Genomic DNA, 27,544 nt, shown 5'->3' on the forward strand with positions numbered 1-27,544 from the left:
TCCTTGTTTGTCTTGAGTTAGGGGAGTTGTATGCTGTATTTTTTTATTTTTATTTTTTTTCCCTTAATGTTGCTATTAGTTCTGATTAAAATGTGATTTTTGAGTACTAAAATAAGGAAAATGTATGTTTTAAATCAATATCATTTGTTATTTAAAGTAAAGAAAACCTCTCGCGTGATTACAGTTTTAAGCATATTGAAAGTCTGTATTATTTTTGAGGTTGATGATCTTTTATTTATTTTAGCTTAAACACTGTAATCTTTACCATTCACACCAGCCTTCCAGCAGTCCACATAAAGTGACTTGGCAGGCTGGATTAGAGTTTGGACTTGAGTTTGACACATCTACGAAAAGGGCAACTAAAGTGAAAACCCTACTTTCCTGACTCAATCACATGTATCGAAGTTGAAAGTCTTCCTCTCCAAGATGCGCAGGATGATGGTGTTTTACTGTACTTTATAAAGTTCTCTGCCATCTGTAATCTCGGCAAACGAGAGGTTATGAGTAGTTTCCATTATGAGGTAATAATGGGCTTCACTCCTCCTCCAGCCAGCTGCAATCACGCCCGGCTTTGTTTATACAACGAGTCTCTTGACGTGCTCAGTGACAAGCCTCGATGTTTGACAAATCACAGCAGAGTGGGTGTGGTTATGGTAACGAGAGACAAATGTTTTCATAGGCGGGGATTAGCCACATTTTTAAAAAATAAATAAGAGAGTTATGTACAAATATACATATACTGATGAGTACAATAGAGGTCCAATATATATTTAAGACACACTTTAGTTTCCCTTCAAATACATTGGGATCTTGAAACGTGAATCCTGTGTTGGATTTGAAAAAATGTCCATTTTTATTTTTAATAATCGTGTAATTTAACATTATTTTATCAGAGAAAAACCATTATAATTTCTCTTATAATATAATATTATTATTAAAATAAATAAATAAATAAATAACGTGTGGGTGAATCTTAAACCCAACCCTCCTTTCCTATAGGTGTCACCCTCGTCGCCCGAACCCACTGCTCCTCCTCATCTAGTAAATCTCCGCGAAAAGGGTGTTTGTTTTGAAGGTTGACGCTCCAGCTCCACTGCGGACACGAACCAGAGGCTCCTCGGCTGCTTCAACCAGAGGCAAAAAAACCAAAAAAAAAACCCTGAACCTCGGGGCGGAGCTCCACACAGACAACCTTCTTCAATTGACCCCTCCGCATGTCCTCTCCTCCAGGAGAAAAGAAAGAAAAAAGAAGAAGCCAGACGCGGATGGAATGACATGTAAAAGTTGAGACCCCCGGCGGAAGATGAGGTGTGTCTCCCACACTTCCCACCAAGGTCAGTGTGCGGAGCGCGGGGGCAGCAGCAGAAGAAGACGAGGCGAGGAGGAGGGGATGATGCCGCGGTGAGTCTCCCGCATCAACACCTTTCCCCCGGCGGTGGAACGTCGGATCAAACTCGAGGGAAGACATCGACGTTTCAGCTCGTGTTAGCTTCTTCCTGCTTCCTCCACCTGAGGAGACAAGCTAGTCGCTTTTATTTTCCCCGGAAATGAATCACCTGAACATGTGTTTCTAACCAAGTTCTTTAAGTAACTTTGCAAACTTTCCCCCTTTTCGACGTAAAAACTCGGCTTTTTTTTCCACGGCTGGGGAGTCAACATGTCGCCCTGGTCAGGCTCGCATTGCTTCGGCAGGAGTGTCTCCGAGCGCGGGCTGCTGGTCCTGCTGCTGCTGGTCCCGCTGGTGGGCTCGGTGTTGCCTCTCGGGGCGGACAGTTCCCCCGATGTCGACCACGTCGAGAGCCCGGACCCCCACCGGGTGGCCGAGGTTCATGAGAACACCAAAAAGCCCTTCCCGGTGCTGAGCCTCGACTACGATCACGTGCATCTGCCCTTCGAGATCACGCTATGGGTCCTGCTGGCGTCTCTCATGAAGTTAGGTGAGTGTCAATGTCAATATCAAGCCTTTATCCACTATTTAAACACGTTTAACTCTTTTACTTTACACACATCTAAATACTTGTATTGTTGTTTAATGAAGATAAACAATAATTTTCAGTATAGATATATATATATATAGTTCTTAAAGTCAGGCCACAACAAAGTTTTGGTAAAGACATAATACATTTTAAAATTAAACATATTTTCAAGTTCCTGCAGTTTATTAAATATATATTTCAGCAATGAGAGAAGTGCAATATCTATGGCAGTAAACGTGTGCCATCAGACTTTAAAGTTTGAATATGATTTTTTACAGCATCAAAATCAGACTTTGAATTTAACATTGAATTTTTAAATAGTTGGATTTTACACTTTATTTTATTTATGTGTGAATGAACAACATTAGTTAACTGTGAAGGTAAAAAGTTTGATATTTCAGTGTTAGAAATACTAGTTCAAAGTATGGTGGCATATTTAGAATTTTCTAACACTGAATTTATTTACATTTATTTGTTTCAATTGAATATTGGTTTTATATTTACATTTTGTTCCTTGAATTTGTTTATGCATTAAAAAAGACAAAAAATAAATAAATAGCAAAGCTCTTTTCAATGTGTGAATAAAATTCAATTTGGAAAAAAAATAAATGTAAAATTAAAAATGTGTGGTTCTAAGTCTGATGGCACACATTTACTTCCATTAAATATATTATTTTTTCTTCACGATTGTGTAGGACTTCAAGCCGTTCCTAGACCTAAACTGAAACTAGTATTTCTTTGTGTGTGCTTTTGAGTGAAACCTTGCTGCCCAACTAGCCTTCTAGCTTTTTTTATGAATTCACTACCTGACTCAAACACTTTGCAACACTCCACCAAAACTCGGTTCCCAACACGTATTTATCTCACTCCATCACAGTGAACTCAAAAAGGGTATTGAAGAAGGTTCATGAGTTATTGTATTGAGGCGTGTGAGTACAGTTTGTGCAGGTGAATCTGAACCTACTGCAGAAGTTTTGCTAATATAAGCAAAATCTGATTGATTCTTAATTAAGAGATGAGCTGGAATCTCTGTCGGGTCACTTGTCTTTCATGTTAGCCCAGTTAATGGTCATTAAGATGCATGTGGACTCCGTGATGAAGAATGAAGATGGAGAGATATCTGAATCATTTGAGTGGAATATTGATTCACTTGTTTAAGCTAACATCCTGAACAGAATAGATTTTTTTTTAAAACAGAGAAGGAATCAGATGTGATACATGTGTGCTCTCTTTGGAGTCAATATAACGTGTATATATTTGTATATGTTCACATAATGGATATGTAATCTACCGGACTGCTACTGCATAACCATTGTTTAGCTTTTGACATCAGAGGATTTGATTATTCTTGTTATTCCAAAAGAAAGGGTGCTTAAAATGACAAATGTTTGTCAATTTGACAAAAGTGTGTTTACAAAAGTGTGTTCACTTTTCTTCGACCAAAAAGTCGCACTTAAAACATCCAAATACCAACATTGTTTCCTGTCTGTGTAGCAAATATAGACTTGTTTATTTCTTTCCGAAAAAGTAACTTGTTGAGGGACGTTACAGATATGTATGGAGGTATTTGGATTTTTTTTTTATGTGTCTCTATTTGTACAAAGAAAATTGAGCATGGTGAGCAACCATCAAATGAACATACATTTCTGTCCAAAGGAACAGATTAATAATCCCTTAGTTGACAAAAAGTTAGAAGTAGAAAATTTGTGAAATTTGAGTGAATTATCACTTTAAGTGAGGGACGAATAGTTTACCTAACTTATACACTAATAAAGTCAATAATAAGTTGTAAAGGATTTGGTTCAATGGCCGATTGTGGTGAGCGTTAGCAGGAACCTAGTGAAAGAATACACATGACAATACTTGGGTCATGTCACAATGGTATCTCACCATATATATCTTACTAGAGGAGACCAGGCATTGGTGCTCTATTTCAGGGCAGCAAGACAAACGGTATTTTCTATCTACGCACCTTTTTGTGTCCATGTTGTAACTCTTCCTGATCTGCGATTACTCCAATTTCATTCTTGCACAATAAAAATAGTTAAATCTCACTGTTCTATTAGAGGTAAATGTATAGCAATATACTGCCATATCAATATTTATTTACACCTTGAATAAAAACACACGCTTTAAATGTTTTCATCAGAAGACGTTTGAGACGTTCCCCTTGACTATCATGAGACAATGTTTCGTCACCATGTGGAGGGTTCTTCTGCTCGCGCCTTAACTCCTCACCCTAGTGATGACTCAGTGGCTTGAGACAGCAGCCCTGGATGCAGAACAGAAAGCATGAGTCAACGGAGGATTCCTGCCCCCCATTGCAAAATCACAGCACACTTTCCTAGAAGACGATTTGCTTCGATGTGGAACTGTAATGAGTGACTTCTTGCCAGCAATTTCCTTCAGATTTCTGGCTACAGTGGGTTTTCTTTTTCCTGTCATCCTCCGTCTAAAGAATCTGTGATTTATTCCCTTCTCCCATGATGACTTGCACAAAACCCTCTTTTGTCCCTGGTGTTTTTTTTCTCCCAGAAGAGCCAACAGCTTGTCAATTGTTTGACATCAGGAGTCAGAAGGACATGAGCGTGTAGTCAGGCAGGTTGCTGCCTCACTGCTTGGGCTGGAAGCCCAGTGTCTCCTGGGAGAGGACGGCCAGGCCTTGTCGTAGTGAGGTGCAGCTCAAGGACATTGTCACCGAAGGGGGAGGAAATTAATTTAAATGACGAGCTTACATGAAGTAAAAAGCGCAAACAAAGGGGAAGGGATGACAAGCATTGATGGTTTTGACCCTAGAGCTTCCTTCGATTGCAAGCAGGCGTTAATGGTCTGTGGTTAATTTATCCCCGTTCGCAGACTGGTCCGTGTTCAGTTACTGCGCAGATTCCAATTCTATTTGTCCCTAAAGGTCAGTTCTGCTTAGTGCTGAGCACCAGACCAGTGAAGGGACAGATGGAAACTCTGGTGACCTCGTCCTTTAGAGTACGTTCTATTACCCATGTGTAAGATCTGATAATGTATTGTATTCACATCAAATGGTCTCTATTGCGTAACAAAGAAATAGGCAAAACGTAAATGATAGTCATGTCAAGATAACTGTTACGCAACATTAATGGCTAATTTAAAAAAAGAGACTAGACTAAATGACTTCTATTTTTGTGTTTACTAAAACAAAATAAATAATAGATAATTAATTAAAAAATATAAGAAGATGCACAAATAAACTTTTAATCCATCTCAATAAGCTTATTAAATGAAACTCAAATAAACTAATTAATTAACAACTCAAAGAAAATGTGTTCTTAAAAAAATCTAATCAAAATATCAGAAATATTGTTTAGGAATATCGAAGTAAAGGTGTTGGTACTGGTAGTGACACCCAGCCCTACCTACGCATTGACATCCATTAACACAACCAGCTATCTGAACGACCTACCTTTTTTTTCGTTTATAAAAAATGTAATCAGTAACCTTTAAAGAGAGATAGAGTCAAACCGTAATAAAGAGGCTACCTGCCCATAGTTACATATCTATTTAATCTAGTTCTTACAAAGGGTTGTTTGTAAGGTATATGAGTTGTTGTACTAGCCACTCCTTATGTTTACAACTCCAAAGTTATCTTCGGTTCTTTGGAAAGCGTTCGGTGCCTTGGAAGGTGTCATACGTTGGCTAATTGAAACTGGTCAGACAGCCCTAGTTTAGCGCACACCTTCTATATATATATATATATATATATATATATATATAATTAACAACCAGCCTAAAAATGTAGTAGGTTAGGAATGCTTTTCCCTCACAATCGTGCACTGTTTCTTGAATTCTGAGTTGCGGTTGTCTGAGAAACATTTTATAGTCATGGAGTTCAAATACAGGGCAAAAGAGTGGGTGTTAATATTTATTGTCAAACAGAGACCTATGTTTCCCTCCATGAAGAATGTGTAACATTTGAGAGTTCAAATGCAGAGTCAAAAATGCAATAAATGGGATCACTGGAACTCACGATAAAAGCAAGTGTAAAATAAATGAGGTAGATTCTGATTTTTGGTTTCATACATGTGGCATTTTTCTTAAAAAACCTACCATTCTTGGGACCTGTTTGAAATCAAATTTGATAACCTGTATTCTATCATGTACTGCAACAAATGAATGAATTATCAGCTTAGATTGAAGGTGTCAAACATGTTAAACATTATTGATGTCCTGTGCTAGACTAAACAATTTGTCCGGGTCACTGGCCAAAGAACACTCTGACATAAGGTTATCTATGAGTATGCTAAATGACCCCACACATGAAGATAACAAAAGCCTTTAACAACCGAGATGATCCAGATTGTTATCAAAGACCAGACCTTCTGCATACAGTTGCAATTTACTATAACTGTAATTAACCTTCTAGACCTGAACGTCTTCTTTGAAATGTCAGACTTCCGCAACCGTTGCAACCCCGATGTTTCCAAAGCCTACATAAACAAATTAAGCTTGTTTATGGAATCCCTCTCTTCTTTAGTCCGTTAGGACTTGTTTTACTCTGCAAGAACAATTTTAGTTTAGTAAATAAATATTTAAGCAGCCTGTTAAGGGAGCAATAACAACTGATCAAGTGACTACAGTGGCAATGTTTGCACGAATAACAGTTTTGCACAACAACATTTGCACCACTTAAGCATTTGTGAAGTATAATTCACACCAATTAAGTTGGATAAGATTATCTTAACAGTGTAACATTCATTATGGTGGCACTTGAAGTTGCTAGTATAACTTGATTTCGCACCTTAAAAATAAATGAAATTTAACACCAGCAACTAGTTTTCTAAGAGAACTATCTGTTGCAGATTTCTATTAGTCATTACTTTGTTTAAATGAGGATTGGCCTTAAGTAAGTGTTCTTTTTTTGCACATATAGTTGCCAGTTTTCTGTTTATATACAGCAGCTGGTTGTGTTTAATTATTTAGACTAACATTAGTCTTTCACCAGCAACATGAGCCCAGCATCAAACAATGACTCACCAAGGTTACACTTACACTGCTCTATTAATATTTTCCTTAACGCTTTCTTGAACTTTTTACGCTAATTGTTTGAAAACGAATCACATTAAGTAATGTTAATTTATCATTCGTACTTTTGATTAAATATAATTAACAGTCTTCAAATCGGTCTCCTTGACACAGTCCATGATTCCTGGACCTGTTTAAGTAGGGAGTTCCTCACGCTGGGCTCCCATGTGGAGAGCAACGGGAGCCGTCACTCTTCCGTGAACGCAAACAGAAAATGCTCCTTCAAGGTTCTCAGGAGGGAGAATGGGGGGACAGCGATAAAGTGTGAAGACTATTGTTGAAAAGCAGTCACGATTAAATCCCTGATCTCATAGGTTAAAAATCTCTCCGTGTCGGCTTGTGTTAATGTTTAAGTGACTTTGTTACTTTGTATTTCCCTACCTCAGCTCATATTGAGCATACAGGGGCATACAGTGTCACCACACAGTTGTGTGTGTGAGGTTTATGATAGTTGTGTACAGTAAGTGCAGATGTGAAGTAACGTTTATAAACGATTCTTCATATTTTATGACTTTTTATAATGAATGTGCTACAAAGTACGATGACTTGATATATATTAATATCTGCTAAGCGAATCTTGTTCAGTTGCAATTTCCTTTTCAAATCAAAGTTTGTTAAATCATCTCAATAATTTATTCCAATAATAAGGAAATGTTGCAGAGGGAGGTTTATTTAGTGAAGGATACAAAAGTAGAAAAACAGGTCTCACCTTTGTGGTTAGGGTAGTTTTCGTAGTAAAGGGAGTGTAGTTTACATTTTTGACACCTGACAGGGACGCTTCTTTCAGCCTCCAAGAAAAACCCGGTACTGCATGGAACTCGTCTTTACAACTTTGCTTACTTTTGCATTGTCTTGAAATCTTGACTTTTATCATCTTAAAAAAACATGTCTAACTATGAATGCCACAAATCCAACACTATTCTTAGACAAAAGTTTGAAGCTGAGAATGATCTGAGCTCTATAAATAAGTGGACAAAAAAAATCAAACATGTTGAAGAAATAAACATACATATATATATATATAGCATACCACGCCATTACCAAAGCTAATGATTTTTAAGTAATTTATATTTGTAGAGCGTATTTCCAGACCAGGGTTACAAAGCGCTTAAACGATCAAAGCACTACTCAATGAAATATATACTTAAAAAGTCAAGACAACACCGGGACCAACACAGGAGTCTCAGAAAATCAAGGAAAAACCTGCATGAATAAAAATTAGTTGTGGCGCAATGTTGATTGCAGTGTTGGATTTTTACAAAGCAATGATAGAGATGATATTTGTTACTAAGCCACACCAGGTGAACACACTCTTGAAAGCAAAAAGTAATCCTGATAAAAACTATTTTCATTGTAATTCTGCTTGAGGATTCCTTTTGTGCATGGGCTCACAATGTTATCTATTGTTTGATAGCCTATCAGTGTGCGCTATCTGTGTTTTCTTTAATGTTTGCACACCCTCTTGACTATCTTGTCCCCAGTAATGTCATACTTAAGATTATATGCACTACAGAGAAGAGCTTCCAGGATTTGGAACACCGAAGTTAATACCACGTACCTTTTTATTTTTTAAGATCAATGTTCAAGTGTCTTCACAATTTCTAGTAAAAGAAAGGCGTTGTTTTGATTTCTTGTTACTAGATATTCTTCATAGCTTTATATACGCGTCACAATAATCTTAGACGACTCACTTTCTCAAAACTGTTGACTTTGTTTTACTGCCCAAGTGTGAACTCATTTGAACTGCTTATGAATTACCGCTGGATGCCCTTGCTTTTAAATGAGTCTTTCCCATGTCGTAGAAGAACACAAGGGATCACAAGACTCTCTTAAAACATTTTAAAACATTTTAGGTTGCCACTCTTTAACTCTGACCAATAAAATCAATGAAACACCATCATTTTGTTTAAATAAGTAGTTGCCAAGAACTAATGTTTTGCTATGCCACTCCCAGGACTGTGAAGTTGTATACGGTTGTGAAACCCTATCTGCTGCTTGACCTACTCCTTGTCCGATGTCATCACTAGTCGAATAACCGGAACTACAACATACAAATCCACAAAAGCTGTAGGGTTTTACATTATTTTCTTTTAGGAGTTTAACCTTTGCTTATGTGTCCCCTCAAATTAGGTGAACTATCAATATAATTTCACCTTTAACCTCGGTACCTTCTTCATGTTCAGTGGATTTAATCTATTGAGGATTATTGTACAAAGTGCATGGACCTCAATATGGGGTTTAAGAAATATTAATGATAAGGTGTTATTATTCTTGTTATATGTACAGGGAAAACTTGGCTATGTACGCTTAGCTTAAAATGTCAAGTGAGGTTATTTCACTTCAGAACATATAAGCCTTAAGTTAAATTTGTTTTCATACATCTTTTATACATGCATACATTAAGGTGACATTTGTATATTAAAAGTCAAGTATTATCCCATACTTCAGAATGCTATGTATCGCTATGCTATCATACTAACCCAAAATAAATGTATGTCTTTAGAATCATGAATGGATTCATGTTCATGAGGCACATCCTGCCGAGTTCTGGAGAAATCTAAAGAATGATGATGTCTTTGTTTGCTCCACGTTTAAAGCCCCTTCCCTCCTGGAACTTATCGCAATGATATCTTTGTTAAACATCCTGGATATTGGGCCTTTGTGAATATGTGGGTGGTTCCACTCGGTTCAAAATTCAATAAAAAGAGAGGATGCCTCTGGGATCCCTTTGTTACTCATCCAGTCCTTCTAAGGCCCATTATGAGTTTCCCTGCTAGCTTGTCTCTGCATAACAGCTGCAGGGTACTTTCTATTTTCCGCACAGACAAGCAGTTGTAGAGTTCTGCAACACTGATGGACTTGTCTAAGAGCTTTTAGGTATAAACTGACCCCCTGCTTTTTTTGGCTTCCTTTGATTATTTTCACTGAACAGTTTCCTGCTGCTTCCAGGCAGAAACTCGGGTTAGTAAGATAAAGTAAGCAGGTGATAAGACAGTTTGTAGAAACGAGTACGAAGAGTATTTACCTTCTGACTTCACACCCAGAATTGCAATGGAGAAAAGTGTAGGTTTCAACACTGAATAAGATTGAAGTTCATCTCCTGAATAAGAAGTGAAAATATTACTTTCACACATTTCGTGATTTTTCACTCGGTTGCCATGCATGATAATAAGAAGGGTTGATGAACGTTCTCATTTCCTTAGGCTGTTGGATGGCTCTCTCTTTCTAATCATCTTTTTCAGGACATCCTGTTTCTAGTCTAATTGAGAGAAATAAAAATGTCTCTTTCACAGTTGGACATTGGTGGTATTTCCGCTTTTTTGGCAGTCAATCGTAGTAAATGTTTTAATGTCTGACATTTTAAAATTACAATAGGAGAGTTTTAGAAACGGCATCAACATTGTTTTAAACTGCAGACTGTAATAAACCCACGCACACAGTTTATGTTAGGTTATTAAACTTTACTCTGACATTTGGTTTACATTGATACACAATTTATTAACTTTAAAAACATGGAATAAATTAAGTTTAACTTAATTAAGATTAACTTTTTAACTGTACTTGTTTTTTTTTCCTTCCATATAGTCTTAATTAAACTGTAGAGTTTCTTTAGATATTTCTTTAGTTTGACACTTAAAATAACATTGAATTTGCTTAAACATTGTTTCTACAGTTGATAATGTACAAAACACAGTTTAACAAGTCCAATTTCACAGTCCAATTGTTGCGTCTAAATTTCACTATTTACTGCATATTGTCACCATTTTACTGTATTTTAATACTGATAGGAAACTCGGATTTGCTGATGAAGCTTCATGTAGTGTCTTATTTTATATATAGCGCTGTAGGTGACCTCGATAGGACTGTGAATTTCTTTGTAACCTTGGCTCTGTAGATGGCGCTCCTAGTTGAAAAATAATGTGAGTTCGATAGAACCTACGGGAGAGAGTCGCCATCTAGTGGGCCCTGAAAATGATGACACTGCTTCATGAAGGTTCATCAACACATCACTAATCAAACACATGTGTGTTCTGTGGAAACCACTTGCATCAGTCTCTCAGTATTTAGCCAACATGACAAGATGCCACTACTGACTCATATTTCACCCCTTGCTTGTGTCGCGGTCTTATTGGATCATGTTATCGCAGTACCTGAGCGCTGCCTGGTCTCTTTGTGCTCTGTAAAAATAGCCAGTGAAGAATTTCTCACATCTCTCTCTCAGTTACTATGAATCTATGCGACTCAAGTTCCGGTGTGGAAGCTTCATACGAATCAATGTGCTTTGACTTGTTAAAAGTTTTATAGCCAAACACTATTATCAAACCCTAATGCAGTCACTTCCTATTGGACAGAAAGTTGGCTGGCAGTCGTAGTTTCAAGTGGTCTGTGCTTGTGACATGCTTTGCCAGCCATATGACTGAGGATATTTTGTAACAATAGTAAACAGAAATACTAGTTGTTTGTTGTGACATTTAATTTGTATATATTCAGATCTTAAACTCACCATTCTATATAGAATTTTCCTATTTATTTTTCCTCCTGGGACCCTGCGTCCTCATGCACTACCTAATATTTTTCATGTTTTTCCGGCAGGATTCCATCTGGTCCCTCGTCTGTCCAGCATCGTGCCAGAGAGCTGTCTGTTGATCACAGTGGGGCTGCTGGTCGGAGGCTTCCTGAAGCTGGCCGGAGAAAAAGTCCCACCAGTGTTGGATACCAAAGTTTTCTTCCTCTGCCTGCTTCCTCCGATCATCCTGGATGCTGGGTACTTCCTTCCCATCCGCCCCTTCATGGAGAACTTGGGGACGATCCTTATGTTTGCTGTGGTGGGGACCCTGTGGAACGCCTTCTTCATCGGTGGCCTGCTGTACGCCGTGTGTCAGATCCAGCCCAACAATCCCTCTGACCTGCACCAGCTGGAGCTCCTGCCGTGCCTGTTGTTCGGCTCCATTGTCTCGGCCGTGGATCCGGTGGCCGTTCTGGCTGTGTTTGAGGAGATCCACATAAATGAGCTGCTTCACATCCTGGTGTTTGGAGAATCGCTGCTCAACGATGCTGTTACAGTGGTGAGTGGGTGAAGGGTGATATGGAACATTACAAATCTAGATGGGTTTTTTTCAAGGGATGTCACTGAGCGTGTAGTAATGGCAGTTGAATTAGAAAAATCTCATTATTGGAGGCATTATATCTCATCATAGTGTTCCTTTTTTTTAAAATCCACTTGGCATACTCTGAACTACTGACGGTATAGAAAAGTATTCCATCATTCATCAGTCCTGGTCACAGCAGAGACCGTTAGCTTTTGTATTCTTGGAACTCCTCAGGATACCGTTACTGACATTGATGCCTCGCTATACCCCCTAGACCGCTGTGTAACGTGTATATTGTAGTTGAGACCACCCGTTACCATGCAAGGATTTGTTGGAACAGTTGGGTGATCTAAAGACCTGTAGGTCGTAGTGCTAAATAGGGTTGTCACAATACTAAAATAGTATTGTATAAAATGATATAATAACTTAATACCCAGAAAAATATTCTGTATTCATTTCAATACAGCAGGCATGAATAATATCAAATACTTAAATGGCATAACATTTTTTGTGTTAACATGAAAACCACAAGTTATCTTTAAGGGATGAACCAAGACAGATATTTATTATTTTAACATCAAATGGTTCAGAATTCTTATTTAATATTAACTTGGTGTTACAGTATTTCAACCTTAAACGGACTCCCAATTCCATCTCACATTATGTTACAAATTATTCACAATGGTCATTAAAATTATCTTTTATTAAATACCTTTATATAAAAAACAACAGGACTTATCCTTGCAAACCTGTTAAAATCTCTTTGTAAACACTTTTGGGTATTGGTTGAAATAATCTTTCAAAAGCAACAGCTGTTTCTATTTACTCTAATTTAATCGCAGCCAAGGTGTGTAGAACTTTAATGATTCCTCAAAATGTTTTTTTTCTTTGTTCTTGTGCTCTGGCGTTGAATTAATGTGCAAAAACAAAAAAACAATCTGTAGTTGTTGGCCTGTTTTTTTTGTCTCGTTTAATTCTTGGTTATCGATAATTTGACAACAGCTTTTGCCAATTGATTACTTCAGAGTATAATTATTCAGAAATCCCCTAATATTCTTTAAAGATATTAACTTCTTTGAAACCCTTTTTTTTAGGTTCTCTACCATCTCTTTGAAGAGTACTCAGGTGTCGGTACGGTGACTGTCCTGGACGTCTTCCTGGGCATCATATCCTTCCTGGTGGTTGCAGTCGGTGGCGTTCTAGTTGGAGCCATCTATGGAATCCTGGCTGCCTTCACATCACGCTTCACTTCACACACGCGTGTCATCGAGCCGCTTTTTGTCTTCGTGTACAGCTACATGGCCTACCTGTCTGCCGAGGTTTTCCACCTCTCTGGCATCATGGCGTAAGAACCTTTTACCTTTTTTTTTGTTAACTACCATTAGTTATATTCAGGGAACCTGAGTTTCATTTGATTTAAGGGATATAGATTTGTTTAAAGATAATATTTGAGTACTGGATTGTGTCAGTTTTCCCAGGGTATGTTACATTTTTGACATCTGGTGGCTATAATATATATATATACATCATTTTTGACCATGATAACCATGATAACATTTCAGTTTAAGTGCATTATCCAAGGGCCTTTTAGCACTTTTGGTCCCTTCCAAACACTTTCTATTTACTATATAGAAGTTAACTCAACATTAGTGCTCTCCCTTTAGTTAAATATATATATTTATTTTCACAATTAATATTCTTATGACAAAATTAATTTAACATTTAATCTTTTTTGCTTTTAGAAGCTGCTTGTTTTTATTTTTTTTAAAAGGAATCATTGTGATGTGTCCTTAAACCTTGCGCTAATATGATGAGGAAAAAAATACAACCATTAGAAACCACACCATTTGTGTTTACGAAAACATTTCCTTATCATTGCAGGATTAAAAGAAATATGAGAAATTATGATTCAACAACAGCTCACAGTGTGAAGATTGAGAACACTGTTGTTGAAGATGCCGTAAGTCATCTGGTATCGAGTTCCTGTGTTTGATTTGTTGCCTCTTCAGGGACGTCGCTAGTGCATGTCCTGACGGTAATTTATAGCAGGTGTCAGTCCCTCAATGCTACGATCTCATGGTCTGAGTTAAGCCCTCAACACCGGGAGCATCTATTTCGGTTAATGCACTTTAGGCTGCACAGAGGCCGTGTAATAATTCCACACAGTGCCTGATCAATATCGATATAAGACCTTCTTGTCAACAACACCTTGCACAAATTAGGACCAGACTCTTGATCATATGATGAAAGTCCTTTAGCTGTGAGAGAGCAAAGTGGGAGCATTGAATGGTAATGACTGTATACTGTATATTTTACACTTGTATCCGACAACGTGTACGAGTGGAGTGGACATGAATATTGACCTACTGGCCTCATCCATGTGCACGCTCTCCAGGAGGGTTGGCTTTAAGATGCATTTTATCATTCGCCTTCCTTTTTGTTTCTGGGTCAAGGTTTCTAGGCCTCCGGGTCACCTTGACCCAGAGGTTATCAACCAATTTTTATTCCCTTCCTTTTGCCCAACGACATTCAAAGTCTGACTATTATTGATATCTGTTGGAAGCTGAAATATTGACCAGCTGCTTCAGGTTATTTTTGGCCTCGACTTTTTGACATTGAAAGTACGCACGAGAGGCAGAATAGAAAAGTAGCATGCACGCTAGATGAGGACATCACTGGCTTTAACATGTTTACACAATCATCATGACAGGTTGGTATAAGTTCATTTTTCAAAGTTCAGTTTGTTTAAAATATAATCAGATATAAGCTGTTAATGCCTTACGGAATTACTAGAGAAAGGGAAAATAAATTTACAATGGACGAATGAAGGAAGTGCGTGAACAATATTAAAGAGAATGATTTTGTTGCTGAGAGACTATGAATAATTAAAAAATGATCTTCATTCATATTTTTTGTCATCGTCATGCAGGTTGATCGCGTGCGGGGCTGTGATGCGACCGTACGTGGAGGCCAACATTTCACACAAGTCTCACACTACCATCAAGTATTTCCTGAAGATGTGGAGCAGCGTCAGTGAGACCCTGATCTTCATCTTCCTTGGCGTTGCAACGGTAGACGGAGATCACAAGTGGAACTGGACGTTTGTCACTGTTACCGTCCTTCTGTGTCTGGTGGCACGGGTCATAGGTCAGCCAACATTATCATAAATCATTCTTGTTTTCAACAGTGATTTGCACTGACGTAATTTCATTTGTGACACGATGGCACCATCGTCCATTTTGGAGGATAAAAATGAATCCAAAATAGATAGCAGAATATAAACCATATATCCACCGTTTCTGTTCCAGGTGTGGTCGGGTTGACCTTCGTGATCAACAAGTTTCGAATTGTCAAGCTGACCACTAAAGACCAGTTCATTATCGCCTATGGAGGTCTGCGGGGAGCAATCGCCTTCTCTCTAGGCTTCCTGTTGAAGGAGGACCATTTCCCCCTGAGAAAAATGTTCCTGACCGCCATCATCACCGTCATCTTCTTCACTGTCTTTGTCCAGGTAGGTCAGTTTTAGCTTTGATTTATTATTGAGGAATTTATTATGCTGAAGAAACCATTATAACTTTCTTATAAAGCGACCTTTAACAACCTTTTTAAATAAAACTTAAACATCTTTTGGGTCTCAATGTGAAAGTAACCTTTAATCTTAAAGCTCATGAGTCTTAAATGAGTCTGATGTGTTCATGACTGACACTAACCCAACTGAATGCTGAGCGTCAATTGATGATAAAAAAAAACCAAATGCTTATCATAGATGTCCCACCTTCCCGAGTTCTCAAGAAGCAGATGTGCCGACTTCCTTTGAAGTAATTGCTCTCAGCTGGATCACCTTTTCAGACATATTCATGTTTAAGATTTGCTGCAAGAGGAGGTTCATGCATGGAGAGCTGCCATCATAACATGGTTGATTCACCCACAGTTTTCAGAGTATACAGGTTAAAAATAATCTTCTCTGTCTCTGAATAGCTGCAGCTAAAATAAAACTTTGGATGCAACATTTTCCTCCGACCTGAATTATTCATGTCGATGGATTCTACACTGGTGGTCTGACGTTCTGTGAAAACACTGACCAAGTTCACCTGCAGAGATGAAAAGAATAAAGCTATTGAGTTTATACTCTGGATCAAGTTGGTTCAATACAATGGTTGTCTTTTTTGTTTTATACTTAATTAATTAATTAATGAATTGAATGAGTTTGAATGAACTTTAAGTATGGAGCGTCTCTACCTAAATGCATGGTTTGTTTAGTCAAGTCTGTTTTTAAATTTGATCCGTTAGTTTCATTAGTACATATTTAGGTGGTAATTGTTTTAGTCACAATTTGATTTGTATCATAAAAAATGTTAACCCATATAAAAGCTTAAAAGCAACTAAGACAAAATGGAAAGAATAATGATACCTTTGGATTTAGCAAAGCAAATTTGTTAAAAAAAAAAGTTTTTTCAAATAACTACAATAAAAAAATGTTTTAAATAAAATTCAGGCCTGTGTGCAAGAGGGTTCCAATAAGGGACCGCTGGTATCCAATTGTGCTTTTTGCAATCATACTACAAATGTATCTAATAATTTAGATTAAATCATGATATTTAAAAAAAATCACATGTTGGATAGAGGTAATGTATTCATTGTTTATTGTGATTCAAGAACAATAAGTTCATAGTGTCATGGAATGAAACAAAAAAAATGTCTTGTCTCGGAAATCTTAAAAAACAACTAGGTGAACTAAAATCTTCTACATTATTGTTTTGAACATGATCCAAAGTCTCAACTGGGACTTAAACTATCTCTTCGCGTTATTAAAACAACTAAATATATGAATCTGGATCACTTGGTATGTGTGTTCGGAAAACCTATGAAGAGAAGCTTTTTTGGGTGTATTTTTGGGTTTCCATCAGCTCACAGAAAAGAACAAAAATAAAATAAATGTATATGTATATATATATATAGTCTTTATTCAGTCTCATGTGTTTTCCTTCATCAGGGCATGACCATCAAACCTCTGGTGGAGCTTCTAGCAGTGAAGAAGAAGCAGGAGGCAAAACGGTCGATAAATGAGGAGATCCACACTCAGGTAGAATCCTCCTCTTTGCTCTTGATCATTTTTGCTTTCAGATTTAACAATGAATGACATGAATACACCGAAACTATACAGCCTTTTAAGTTAATATAAGATTAGAAAATACTGTCTTGTCGTGCTCTTTTCATTGAGCTTCTTTCCAACCGCCACAAAGGAGGATCTAAAAGAATTGTCTTTGTATTTGCTCCCACCTAGTGGCCATGTGGCAGTACTTCATTCATTAGAAATGTGGAAAATTGGAAGTATCTGCTGCAAAAAGTGCATAAATCGTCAAAAGATAATTTTAGTTGTGTTGTTGTTTGTGCGTGTGTTGCTGTCCAGTGTGGCTCTGGTTTCCTCCCACAGCAGTTTAACTGTTGTCTCTAAACAATTGTTCTCTGTGGAATTTGCAAGATTAGTTAAACATTCATAGTTTTGAGAAGAACTATGTCGTGGTCTGAGAAAAGGCGCTTTACAAATATTAATAACTTACTTGCATCAAATGTATTTCTTATTAAGTTATCATAATGTTAAAGTGTAACAAGTTCAGGAGATACGAATTTCTGATCTTCTATGTACAAGCAGATGCTTTCTTCTGACAAATGCAGTCTAATGGCTTTAAATCACCTGTTTACACTCCACCAGACATTTTATTACACTTCCAGCACTTCAGCACTTTCCACTAATTTTTTCCAGCTTATTGTTTCTGCTTCATTTACTACTTCCTGTCCGTGCCACTTCACTTTCGCTAAAATAAATTCATTAGGAAACTCTGCTGATGGCTTTTATCTTAGACGTGGAAACTCCAAAGGTTGACAGATGAGTCATCATCCTCTTAAGTTAATAATTACTTATTCTTTTTCCATTAAACCCTCTTCTTGTAAATCATATTTAATGAAATGATCAAATTTCACGAATACAGACGATGCCTCTATGTATCTGGTCATTAACTGTTTATCAAACATTTATTGAATTAAAATAATATATGCTCTATTTTATTAATTATAACAATAATAACAATAATTATAATAAAACAATAATAGTAATGAAGATGTTCATTGTTTTTCATGTTCTATTCTACAGTGGAAATATATTTTAAAGTATTTCTTTACATAAGCATCTTTTTAAAGGAATCGCAATCCATTTGCTACTATTTTAATATCATGTTTCACATGTTTTTTTTTCCTACTTGCTTATAAACTATACATGTTTTTGCTACGTCTCTTCCAGCTACCTATGAATAATAGTTTTTTGAATAGTTGCACTGGTCTAGAAACATGTGTTTAGTATATACGTATTTTTTCATATTGAAGCAATATTTACATTTTAAAAGTCAAAGCACTCAGTTTTTTGCTATGATAAATACTTTGCTGCCATAGCAACCGACAGAAAATTGTCACAGCTTGTCCGTCTAATATCTGTATGTTTATTACAGATTCTCTAATAGAGTTCCATTCGGAAATGAAATGGGCTGTGAATTTATTTCAGTTTTGTTTTTTTTAAACAATTTTCTTTAAATAAAATTGACAGTGATGTTTTTGTTTTTGAGTTTTATTTAATAATCATAATGTATTAATTGTTTTCTCTTCCCATAAATGCAGTTTCTTGACCACCTGTTGACTGGAATTGAGGACATCTGCGGACATTACGGGCATCACCACTGGAAGGACAAGTATGTCTAGACAGTCTTGCTGTGCTGAATTCAGTTCAATTCAGAAGAAGTATCTCCTTTAAAAAAGAATGAAAAAAAGACATTTTCCAAAATGCCACTAAGTATTCCAACAACAACAACCCCCCTCGCCATCTTATCATCAATAAATTCAAAATGTATCAAAGAATTGAAGCCTTTGACGAATCAAAATCCCATTATCAATGTGATAATTTTTACTTTAATGTGCTTCTGTTGCATCAAGCTCTGTATCCATGTGTTTTTTGCTACCACAGGCTCAACCGTTTCAACAAGAAATACGTGAAGAAGTGTCTGATCGCAGGCGAGCGGTCAAAGGAGCCTCAGCTCATTGCCTTCTACCACAAGATGGAGATGAAACAGGCCATCGAGCTTGTGGAGAGCGGAGGGGGAGTCAAGCTGCCGTCTGCGATGCCATCTACAGTTTCAATGCAGTAAGTACAGACGATCAGGCGAGTCCAAAAGATCTTCACCGAGTGACGCGTCAAGAGAAGGACATGTTCTTTTGTTTGATATTTGATTAGCTTTTTGATAAAAACTTTATTTCTTTTTTTTATCCAGAAATATTCAGCCTAAGAAGCCGGCGCCTGTCAAGCCTGTAGAGCCGACACCAAATCCGATGTTCAAAGGCAGAGAGGAGGAGATCCGTAAAATGCTCAGGAGCAACCTTCAGAGGACACGACAAAGGGTGATATATTTATGTGCATTTCTTAATGGAGCTTGAAGGCTGAGCTCTCTTCAAACTGGTAAAAAATAAATGTTGTTTTTTTTTTTCTCTCAGCTGCGGTCCTACAACAGACACACTCTGGTGGCAGATCCATTCGAGGATGGTATTGGGGACTTTTTCCTGAAAAAGCAGAAGATGATCGAGTTGGAAAAGAAGGTATGTTTGATCAAATACATTATTAAGAGATAGTTAAGAGAGTTAAGTTGTAAGTTGAGCTAGGTCAAGCCTCGAAAATTGTTCCCAGTTTAAAATAAAAAAACAATTTTTCAATTCCTCGGAATAAGAAATAGTAGGTCTTTTTAAGCTTTGATCTTCAACTTTTGAATAAGCCTTGTGGTGTGATGAACAAATCTCACTTGATGCCACTGATTGACATGTTTAAATGTGCTAATGATATTTTTGCTTGACAAAAATGGCCACTGGAACGATTTCAAAACAATAATTCCTCGTCCTAACTTTTTCCTGCAACATAAGCAGCAGCGATTAGAAGCCATGCAATAACATATTCTTCAAAATCTTCCAGGATCCAGATTGAACTCCAAAATGTAAAAATATGTTCCCTATCCTACTATCATTGTTTGCAGACATTTTTATTAAAATATATTCAATTTATTTTCTCAAAGACGAAACAAACTCAATTGTTGTTTGATCAACTGCTGGTTTGGATAAAACAGATTTGAGCTAACTAAGTGAAAGTAGTCGGATGCTTCAGTAAAGTAATGTGAGCTGCTTGATTATTGCGGGAGGTTAAGGGTATGAAAGGGGTAAATCCGACAGTCGTGTGGAGCTGACAAAACAAATAGAAGGTAACACTAATAAAGAAACATCTGAGCTTCACCGAGCGGTGAAATGATTTTCATTAAAACCTTGTTTTTCATTTAGAGTACCACAGTAACACACACGGGTGTGAAACATTTGCTTCGCTCGCAGGGTTTATTGATAAATATGAGTCACCGCTGAGTCTTTTTCACTTGGTGTTTGCTGTTTATTGACATCCAATTATGTCTCGAACAAAGCTTATTATACAGTAAGACGTCCCCTAAGCATACACACTCTCCCTGTGTTTGCGCAGATAAAAGAGATGAACAACTACCTGACGGTGCCGGCTGCTCCCCCCGACTCCCCGACCATGTGCAGAGCCAGATTGGCTTCAGGTAAACACATTCGTCTTCTCCACTGACTGAGCACAAACACTCGCTCACACTCCGTTAAGTTCCACGTGAGCCGTTGTCGCTGAGAATCTTCCTCCCCGAACACGCCCTCTAATGACCCCCCCCCAGTCTCGTTTCACACGGTTTATTTCCTCTCTGATGGAAATATGTTGACATGTGCCGGCCGCCATGTTTGTTTCATTTTTAGGCAGAGATTGTGATTTCAAACCCGTTCAGAGACAGAAAGATGAAAAAATAAGCTCAGGTAAGGCGGAGAGAGCGGAGACGGTTTCATCTTCAGTCGTGATAACCCGAGTGCTCACCCTCCTAACATGCATGCTTCGGCGGATTCAGTAACCAGACATCACTAATGGATCTCATCGCATGGTTGACACACTCCATAATGATCCCATCACTCTCTTCCGTCATCTACACTTTTATTTCTGTGACTTATTTGTTGTTTTGGCATGTTTTTTTTATTGAAGTTGGTGTTTTTTGTACAGCGAACTATTGTTAACAGTTGTGTTTTTCGTACCGAGTGTATTTTAAATGTTTGAAAACGTTATATATGTTTTCCAAAGACCAGGGACTCTTGCTAAACGTGACCTGGACATTATAGGTTGAATAATTAAGCACCAAAAGAGGGTGTAGCCAGGTGTAATAAGTACTAATGGGTTGATGAGGTTTCATGATGACCTTTAACCTTACCATTAAAGCCGACCAGGTCCTTAGCAATTCAATGAATCACAGTGAAAACCACATACTGGGTTCGATAAAAGACGAAGCCTCATCAGTTTTTTCGAGAAACTTCATTAACCGGTCACTGTTGAATAGGTCGGAAAACGAATGTATCATAACTTTTATGAAATTAATTTCGTTATGTAGTAGTGGTGGTTAGATTGACGCTTCATGAAGCAGTGTCTCATTTGTTAGAGCTCAGTGAAACCATGTGAAGTTTAAAAGCTATTCAAAGCAACAGATTATACAGAAGACATCTAGTGGTTTCTGAAAAATAATGACACGGTTTCGTGAAGCTTCATCAACACATCACTACATAAAAGCTATACACCGTTTTATGTTGAATAGTTACTATGTAGACTTGTAAATCCAGGATTCCCACTGATCATATTAGTCTTAAGAAGCATTACATTCTCTAAAAATAAAGCCTTAATTGGCATTAAAATGTCTTCAATCCATATTTCCAAATTCTTAAAAATTTCATCAGATGATAACCAAGATGTACTGTTAACAATCCCTAAATTATTGGCAAGACTTGTTTATTTATTTTTAATTATTTACAGTAAGTCTATTAAAATGCAAAAACTAAATAATAATGAAAAACAAAACGTAGATTATTTACAAATTGCCATTTACAGAATTCAATAAGAATTGACAAGGTGAGGTGTGCAACCCAATGTTTACTTTGTGTAGCAAACTGTATTCTATTTTAGGTTTATAAACATAAAAACTTGGGTAGAATTGTCACTTAACCAATGCAATTAATGTGGTGTTTGTCAATTAAAAAGAAGCAAGTTCCATTGATTTGTATGTGGAAATAACCAACATTAAACCATTAAAATCTTGTAGCTTTAATTCTGTTCCTTACACCAGTTTATCTTTAAGTACATGACACATGCTGGTAACCGTACTAGAATGTTTCATAGCTAATATAAGTGATGCTTTATATGTAACTTGTGTCTATCGTTGTTGTAGAAAAAAAACAGTTTTTTTTCCACTTACCTGTTGTCATTTCTGTCACAGACCCTCAAGCCTACAGCATGAAGTCGATGTCAGACGATCTCCCGACCATTCAGATCGACCTGGCGTCTCCCCAGAGTCCAGACTCGGTGGACGTGATGGACGAGTTCAAAAGGGCCGGTCAGCAGCAGAGAAGGCAAAGGCCAGAGGAGAAAGGGGACGACCAGGGTCTGATGATGAGGCCGCCGGCGGCAGCGAGGAAGCCGGGCGACGAGGAGAAGGACCAGCAGAAGCTGACCAGGTGTCTGAGCGACCCTGGTCCGAGCGCAGACGAAGAAGAGGACGAGCCCTTTCTACCCTAAGGTGGCAAAAATTGACACGTTAGAACCGGGTATTTTATTATCGTTTACCAGCCAAAACTCCTAATCTTAAAGTAAAACAATATGTTGTGACGGTCGGGGGAGAGAAAGCCATCACCTTCTTTAAATCACCTTCTTGTTTCGGGGGCAGATAATAGTGACTGTTTTCTGAGAGCGTTCCAGTCTTTCAGAGTTAGATCTATGCATTACCAAAGGTTATCTCAGAAGATGCCAGTTTCACGGTTGTGGCTGAAAATCAAAATCTATTTTGTGGAGTTATGTTTGTGATGAGATTCTGGTCTTAAGACTGTCAGTACATCGGAGACCACATTAGAAATATGATCATTTTATTTCAATGTGAGCCTCTTTAAGCATTTTCATATAAAAAAAGAATCTAATTTTGTTTCGTATCAAGGGGATCAATTAACGACTTGATTCATGGTACCAGTTTTTAGAATCTTTCTATTTTGTTTGTCAACTAAATATGAAGATTTGAGCCTGTTGGAAACATGCATCGCCTTAATTCATTAAATAAATGGGTATAATGTGGTTTGTTGGTTAAAGTTTGAACCACAATGTAACGGTGGAGGGGGGGGGGGGAGCAAGAGACGCACAGATGTGATGATGTCAGTTTCATTTGTTGTCATGACACATTTCCTGTTTGATTTCCATCGTGAAAACAAACGAACCCTTTAAGACTCACTTGCTGTTACATGTGTCAAACCACGTTTAACAATCAAGCGTGGATTCAAACCAAAAACTTTTCTTGCCTTTTTTTGACATTCATTTCTGCTTCATCATTTCAGGGATGTGTGTTTTGAAAGTGTTGCAAAACCGTTGTGGGAGAAAAAACGAGTAGAATTCTATGCATTATGTGTAAAGAAAAAAAAAGAAGGAAGGTTTAAATCTTTGCTTTCATAGGAAAAGAAAGTCGAATACTTTTTGGGAAATTAATTGCATAAACAAAACTAGTTTGCACTTATGAAAATAAACATGCCAGAATTATAGGTATCAATATTTAACCTTGTTTACTCTTGTATTTAAAAAATCAAATGTGTTTTGCACAAATACTGACATCTCTTCTTTTTCTGCTGCTGAATGAATTAAAAAAAATCTTGTGTAATTTAAGTTGAATGTGTTCCAGTTGTCGCTCTGAAGATGTATTGATTAAACAACCTACTTTCAAGTTCCTACACATTAAATATTGTTTTCTTTGAGGAAAAATTCAATTCAAAGAAATTATTTTTACATTAACAAAGGAAATGTCATAAAAAATATGGATTAATTTAATTTACTAACAAATTCTCTGTTGCGTCATCAGATATCTTGATGTTTTATACTAAAAAAAAAAAAATGCTATGTACTCGACTTTTGTTTTTCTGTCAAACATTGCTTGACCAAAGCAGCAAGTTAGATGTTAGTTTTCATATTTTCCAGATGATTATGCAGGTGGTGTCTCAAGGCTAATAATACAAAAACAGTGAATTTTTTTTCTTCCAAAAACGTTATCATAGCAAAATCATCTCGCCTGAGAGCTGGTGAATCTGAGGCCATGGAGCCTCTTCACTCTCTTTCTTCTTGCACATCATCTTTGCCTTCAGCAGCCCGAGCACTTTAACACGCCTGTGCCGAGTTGTCGTGTTTCATTGAATGTGTGCGACTTGTCGTCTCACCCGTCTCTGTGCTTTACAAATATTCAACGCGCTTTACTTTTACTGCATCGTGTGCTTTACGGAATCTACTGTTGTTCACCATGTTTACATGCTTTTGTGTTGTCGTTGCTGTGAATCAAACTCTATAAAAAACGCGTACATTTCCTGGTAACTTCACCAGAAATCGGTGGCTGCGTCTGCACTACTGAACTTTGAAAGGGCTTGTTGGATGAAAAGAGACACAAATTATAGGAGAAAGAAAAATCAGTGTACAGAATACACTTTTCTTTTACAGTATATACAGTACATGTATGTCCAGGGAGCAACACAAGATTTGTCTAAGCTGTTGATACAAATATGTGTTAAAAATTTCTTTTAAAATAAGTTTATTTCCGTGAGTGGAAAGGTAGAAACCGAAAAGGATATGTCGTCCGCTTTGAAGCTGATTGGCTCTTCTTCAGGTGTTCCCGTAATGATATCTTCCATTTACTTCTTCTTCTTCAGTTAGTCATCAGTTTAAATTACTGTTCATTTTAGGAAATTCACAAATTGTATTTTTCGTTAAATTATTTTAGGGGATAAATTAACTTGCCGAATTTAATTGATGGTGCTACAAAACAGACAAAACAAATATAACATTATTTTCTCTTAAGTCATGGTTTAAAATAAATGAATAAACATTTCTAAACGATATATTTTTAAAAAGTGTAGATGAGCTACTGTAATTTAGACAAATTGCTAACGGGGATGTTTGCTACGGATGCAACTTGTTAAGAAGTTATCTAATTTAAACTAAAAAAAATACAAGGAAAAAGATTCTCATTACCCTTTGACAACAGTTCATAGTAGTGTGGATGCAGCTGCAAATACAAATGATCAGAGATAAACTATTATTCTAAATGAAATACTGTACTACGATTGGTCCATTTCCTTGGTTTGACATCCAATGAGTCCAATCAAGACCAAAGTCTAGTCTCAGAAGACATCATGACCTCTTGACCTCAACACAGACAAACACACGCACACACACCACTCGGGTGTCAACACATGAAACAGCAATATGTAGGTTTAACACCATCTCTGCTCTGGGGGACATTTTTACGATTGTATTCCGACAATTTATCTAAGTTGACAATGAAGTGGATCATATTTCTGTGTTGTTTGTTCATATTGAAACTCTGCAAATTATTATTTTGTACCTACCATAATAGAAATGTGTATAAAAAAATAAAAAAGCAAAAAAAAAAAGATGTATCCAAATATATATATTTAAGATGTGTAATTATTATGTACAAATCTTTAAAGATGAGTCTGAACTTCCTTGGTGATTAATCCTGAGCTTCAGCATTCCTGTAAAACTAACGTCAAACTACTTCGGAGATACCAAAATAAAGTTTTACTTTATGACACTTTTGTTTTGTGGTTATTTGTGATGAACCTGGACGGGGAAAATACACGGTTCTTTAAATGTTTTTTAGGGCAATAGAGTACATTTCCTTTTCATAGTTGCATGTTTTTCTCATAGTAAATTTAAAGGATGGAAGGATTTAAAGCATAAATATTAAGAATCGAATGTGTGAAGAAAAAGGCAAATACACAGTTTTTGGGATTAAAAAGCTTTGATTTGATGATGTATTTTTTTCCCCTTGTTTATACAATGCTTACAACATTGGTCCATAAACGTAAAGGGATTAAAATGAGAGGTTTCCATAGAAACACGCTTCATCTGAGTTTCCTTCTGTCAGTATAATTTTGGGTTGAATTATGTGTGTTGTAGCATAATGTGCAATGATGGGTTTCAAGCATCTCTTTCTGTCATCAATGACTATATTTTGAAAAACACGCTGAATGTTTCCATTTTAGACAAAACATTTTATCCTGGAAAATGTAAAGAAGGCACTTGAATATGTGTTAGTTTTTGGTTCTGAGATACTTTCATTTAAACGAGAGGACATAATCACTAGTTATGGTCTGGTGAAGCTTCATGAATCGGTGTCATGTTGTTTAGAGGTCAGTAGGTGGTGCCAGCAGTTTAAAAATGATACGTTTCATTAGAACAGTTGTTCAAAATAAAGGAAAATATTGCGGAGACCACCATTTAGTGGACTCTGTTTCATGAAGCCTCATCAGACCATCACTAATAATTACCCTTTTCCCCCCATCGTTATATGTTAAAGTCTCTTAAAATAAAAACATTTTCTAATAAGGTGTGTTAATGTCATATTCCCAAGCAGATTTATTTTTATAATATTAAAATAAAAGGTATCTAAAATATAATTCTCTTTTTATATATTGAGGCTTTTATTATTGGTTCCGTCACAGTATATAATGTGACCCCATAAAAATTTGAATCCATTAACCCTTGATCTAGAGTCAGCCATGTTGACTTTGGTCAAACAAAGATTTATTGACTTACAAAATAAATCCATATCCTTTAAAATGCAAAAAAACAAAAAAAAAACTTTTTTTTTTCAAGGATGGCACCTGCAACCATGTGACCTTTGTCATTGAGATGTCAGTGCAAACCTCTACTCTGTCTTCAGTGAAAACTAGTGATGTGCTGATGAAGCTTCATGAAACTGTCATGTTTAAAGGTCAGTATGTGGTGCCATCACTTTAAAAAATATAAGATGTTTGATTAGAACAGTTCAAAACAAATAAAATAGTGTATAGACTGCCATCTAGTGGACTCTGAAAATAATGACACTACTTCATGAAGCTTCATGTAAACCCAACAATTTAAACCATATTTCGTTGATCAGTGACACGAGGAAAATCTCCAGTTGTTATGTACTTATTAAGGCTGTCTATTTCCAGATAAAAACTATATATAACAGTATAAATGACCATCCAAACCATCAGGGATCATTCCATCTCCCGCACTGTTACGCTCTTGTTGCTGTTTGTGTTGTGTATCACTTCCCTAATTAGACGCTAAACATCAGTGTCGCAGCGATAATGACGAGAACAATGCGAGTGTAATTTCAACGGAGGGTGTATAACACCCAGAGAGCACACTCTCCCGGATAATTGTCTCATTTTCCTTCTCTTTATTCGTGTCAATGAAAGCCGTCGCTTTTT

The 27,544-nt window shown here is 36.9% G+C and overlaps 1 protein-coding gene across 1 annotated transcript; it reads left to right on the forward strand.

The window, feature by feature from the left end:
- The first annotated feature begins 935 nt into the window (after nt 1-935).
- Nucleotides 936-25,872, forward strand: slc9a1a (solute carrier family 9 member A1a). Its single transcript, XM_087805023.1, has 12 exons — nt 936-1,937; nt 11,625-12,097; nt 13,216-13,466; nt 15,051-15,268; nt 15,430-15,632; nt 17,115-17,204; nt 18,791-18,861; nt 19,134-19,310; nt 19,438-19,564; nt 19,658-19,759; nt 20,676-20,757; nt 22,516-25,872. Exons 1-12 carry the CDS (start codon nt 1,658-1,660, stop codon nt 22,812-22,814), a joined length of 2,373 nt encoding a protein of 790 aa, XP_087661149.1. The 5' UTR covers nt 936-1,657; the 3' UTR covers nt 22,815-25,872.
- Nucleotides 25,873-27,544: the final 1,672 nt, after the last annotated feature.

This window comes from Callionymus lyra, chromosome 13 (assembly GCF_982586985.1).
Source record: "Callionymus lyra chromosome 13, fCalLyr1.hap1.1, whole genome shotgun sequence".
Lineage (NCBI taxonomy): Eukaryota > Metazoa > Chordata > Actinopteri > Syngnathiformes > Callionymidae > Callionymus > Callionymus lyra.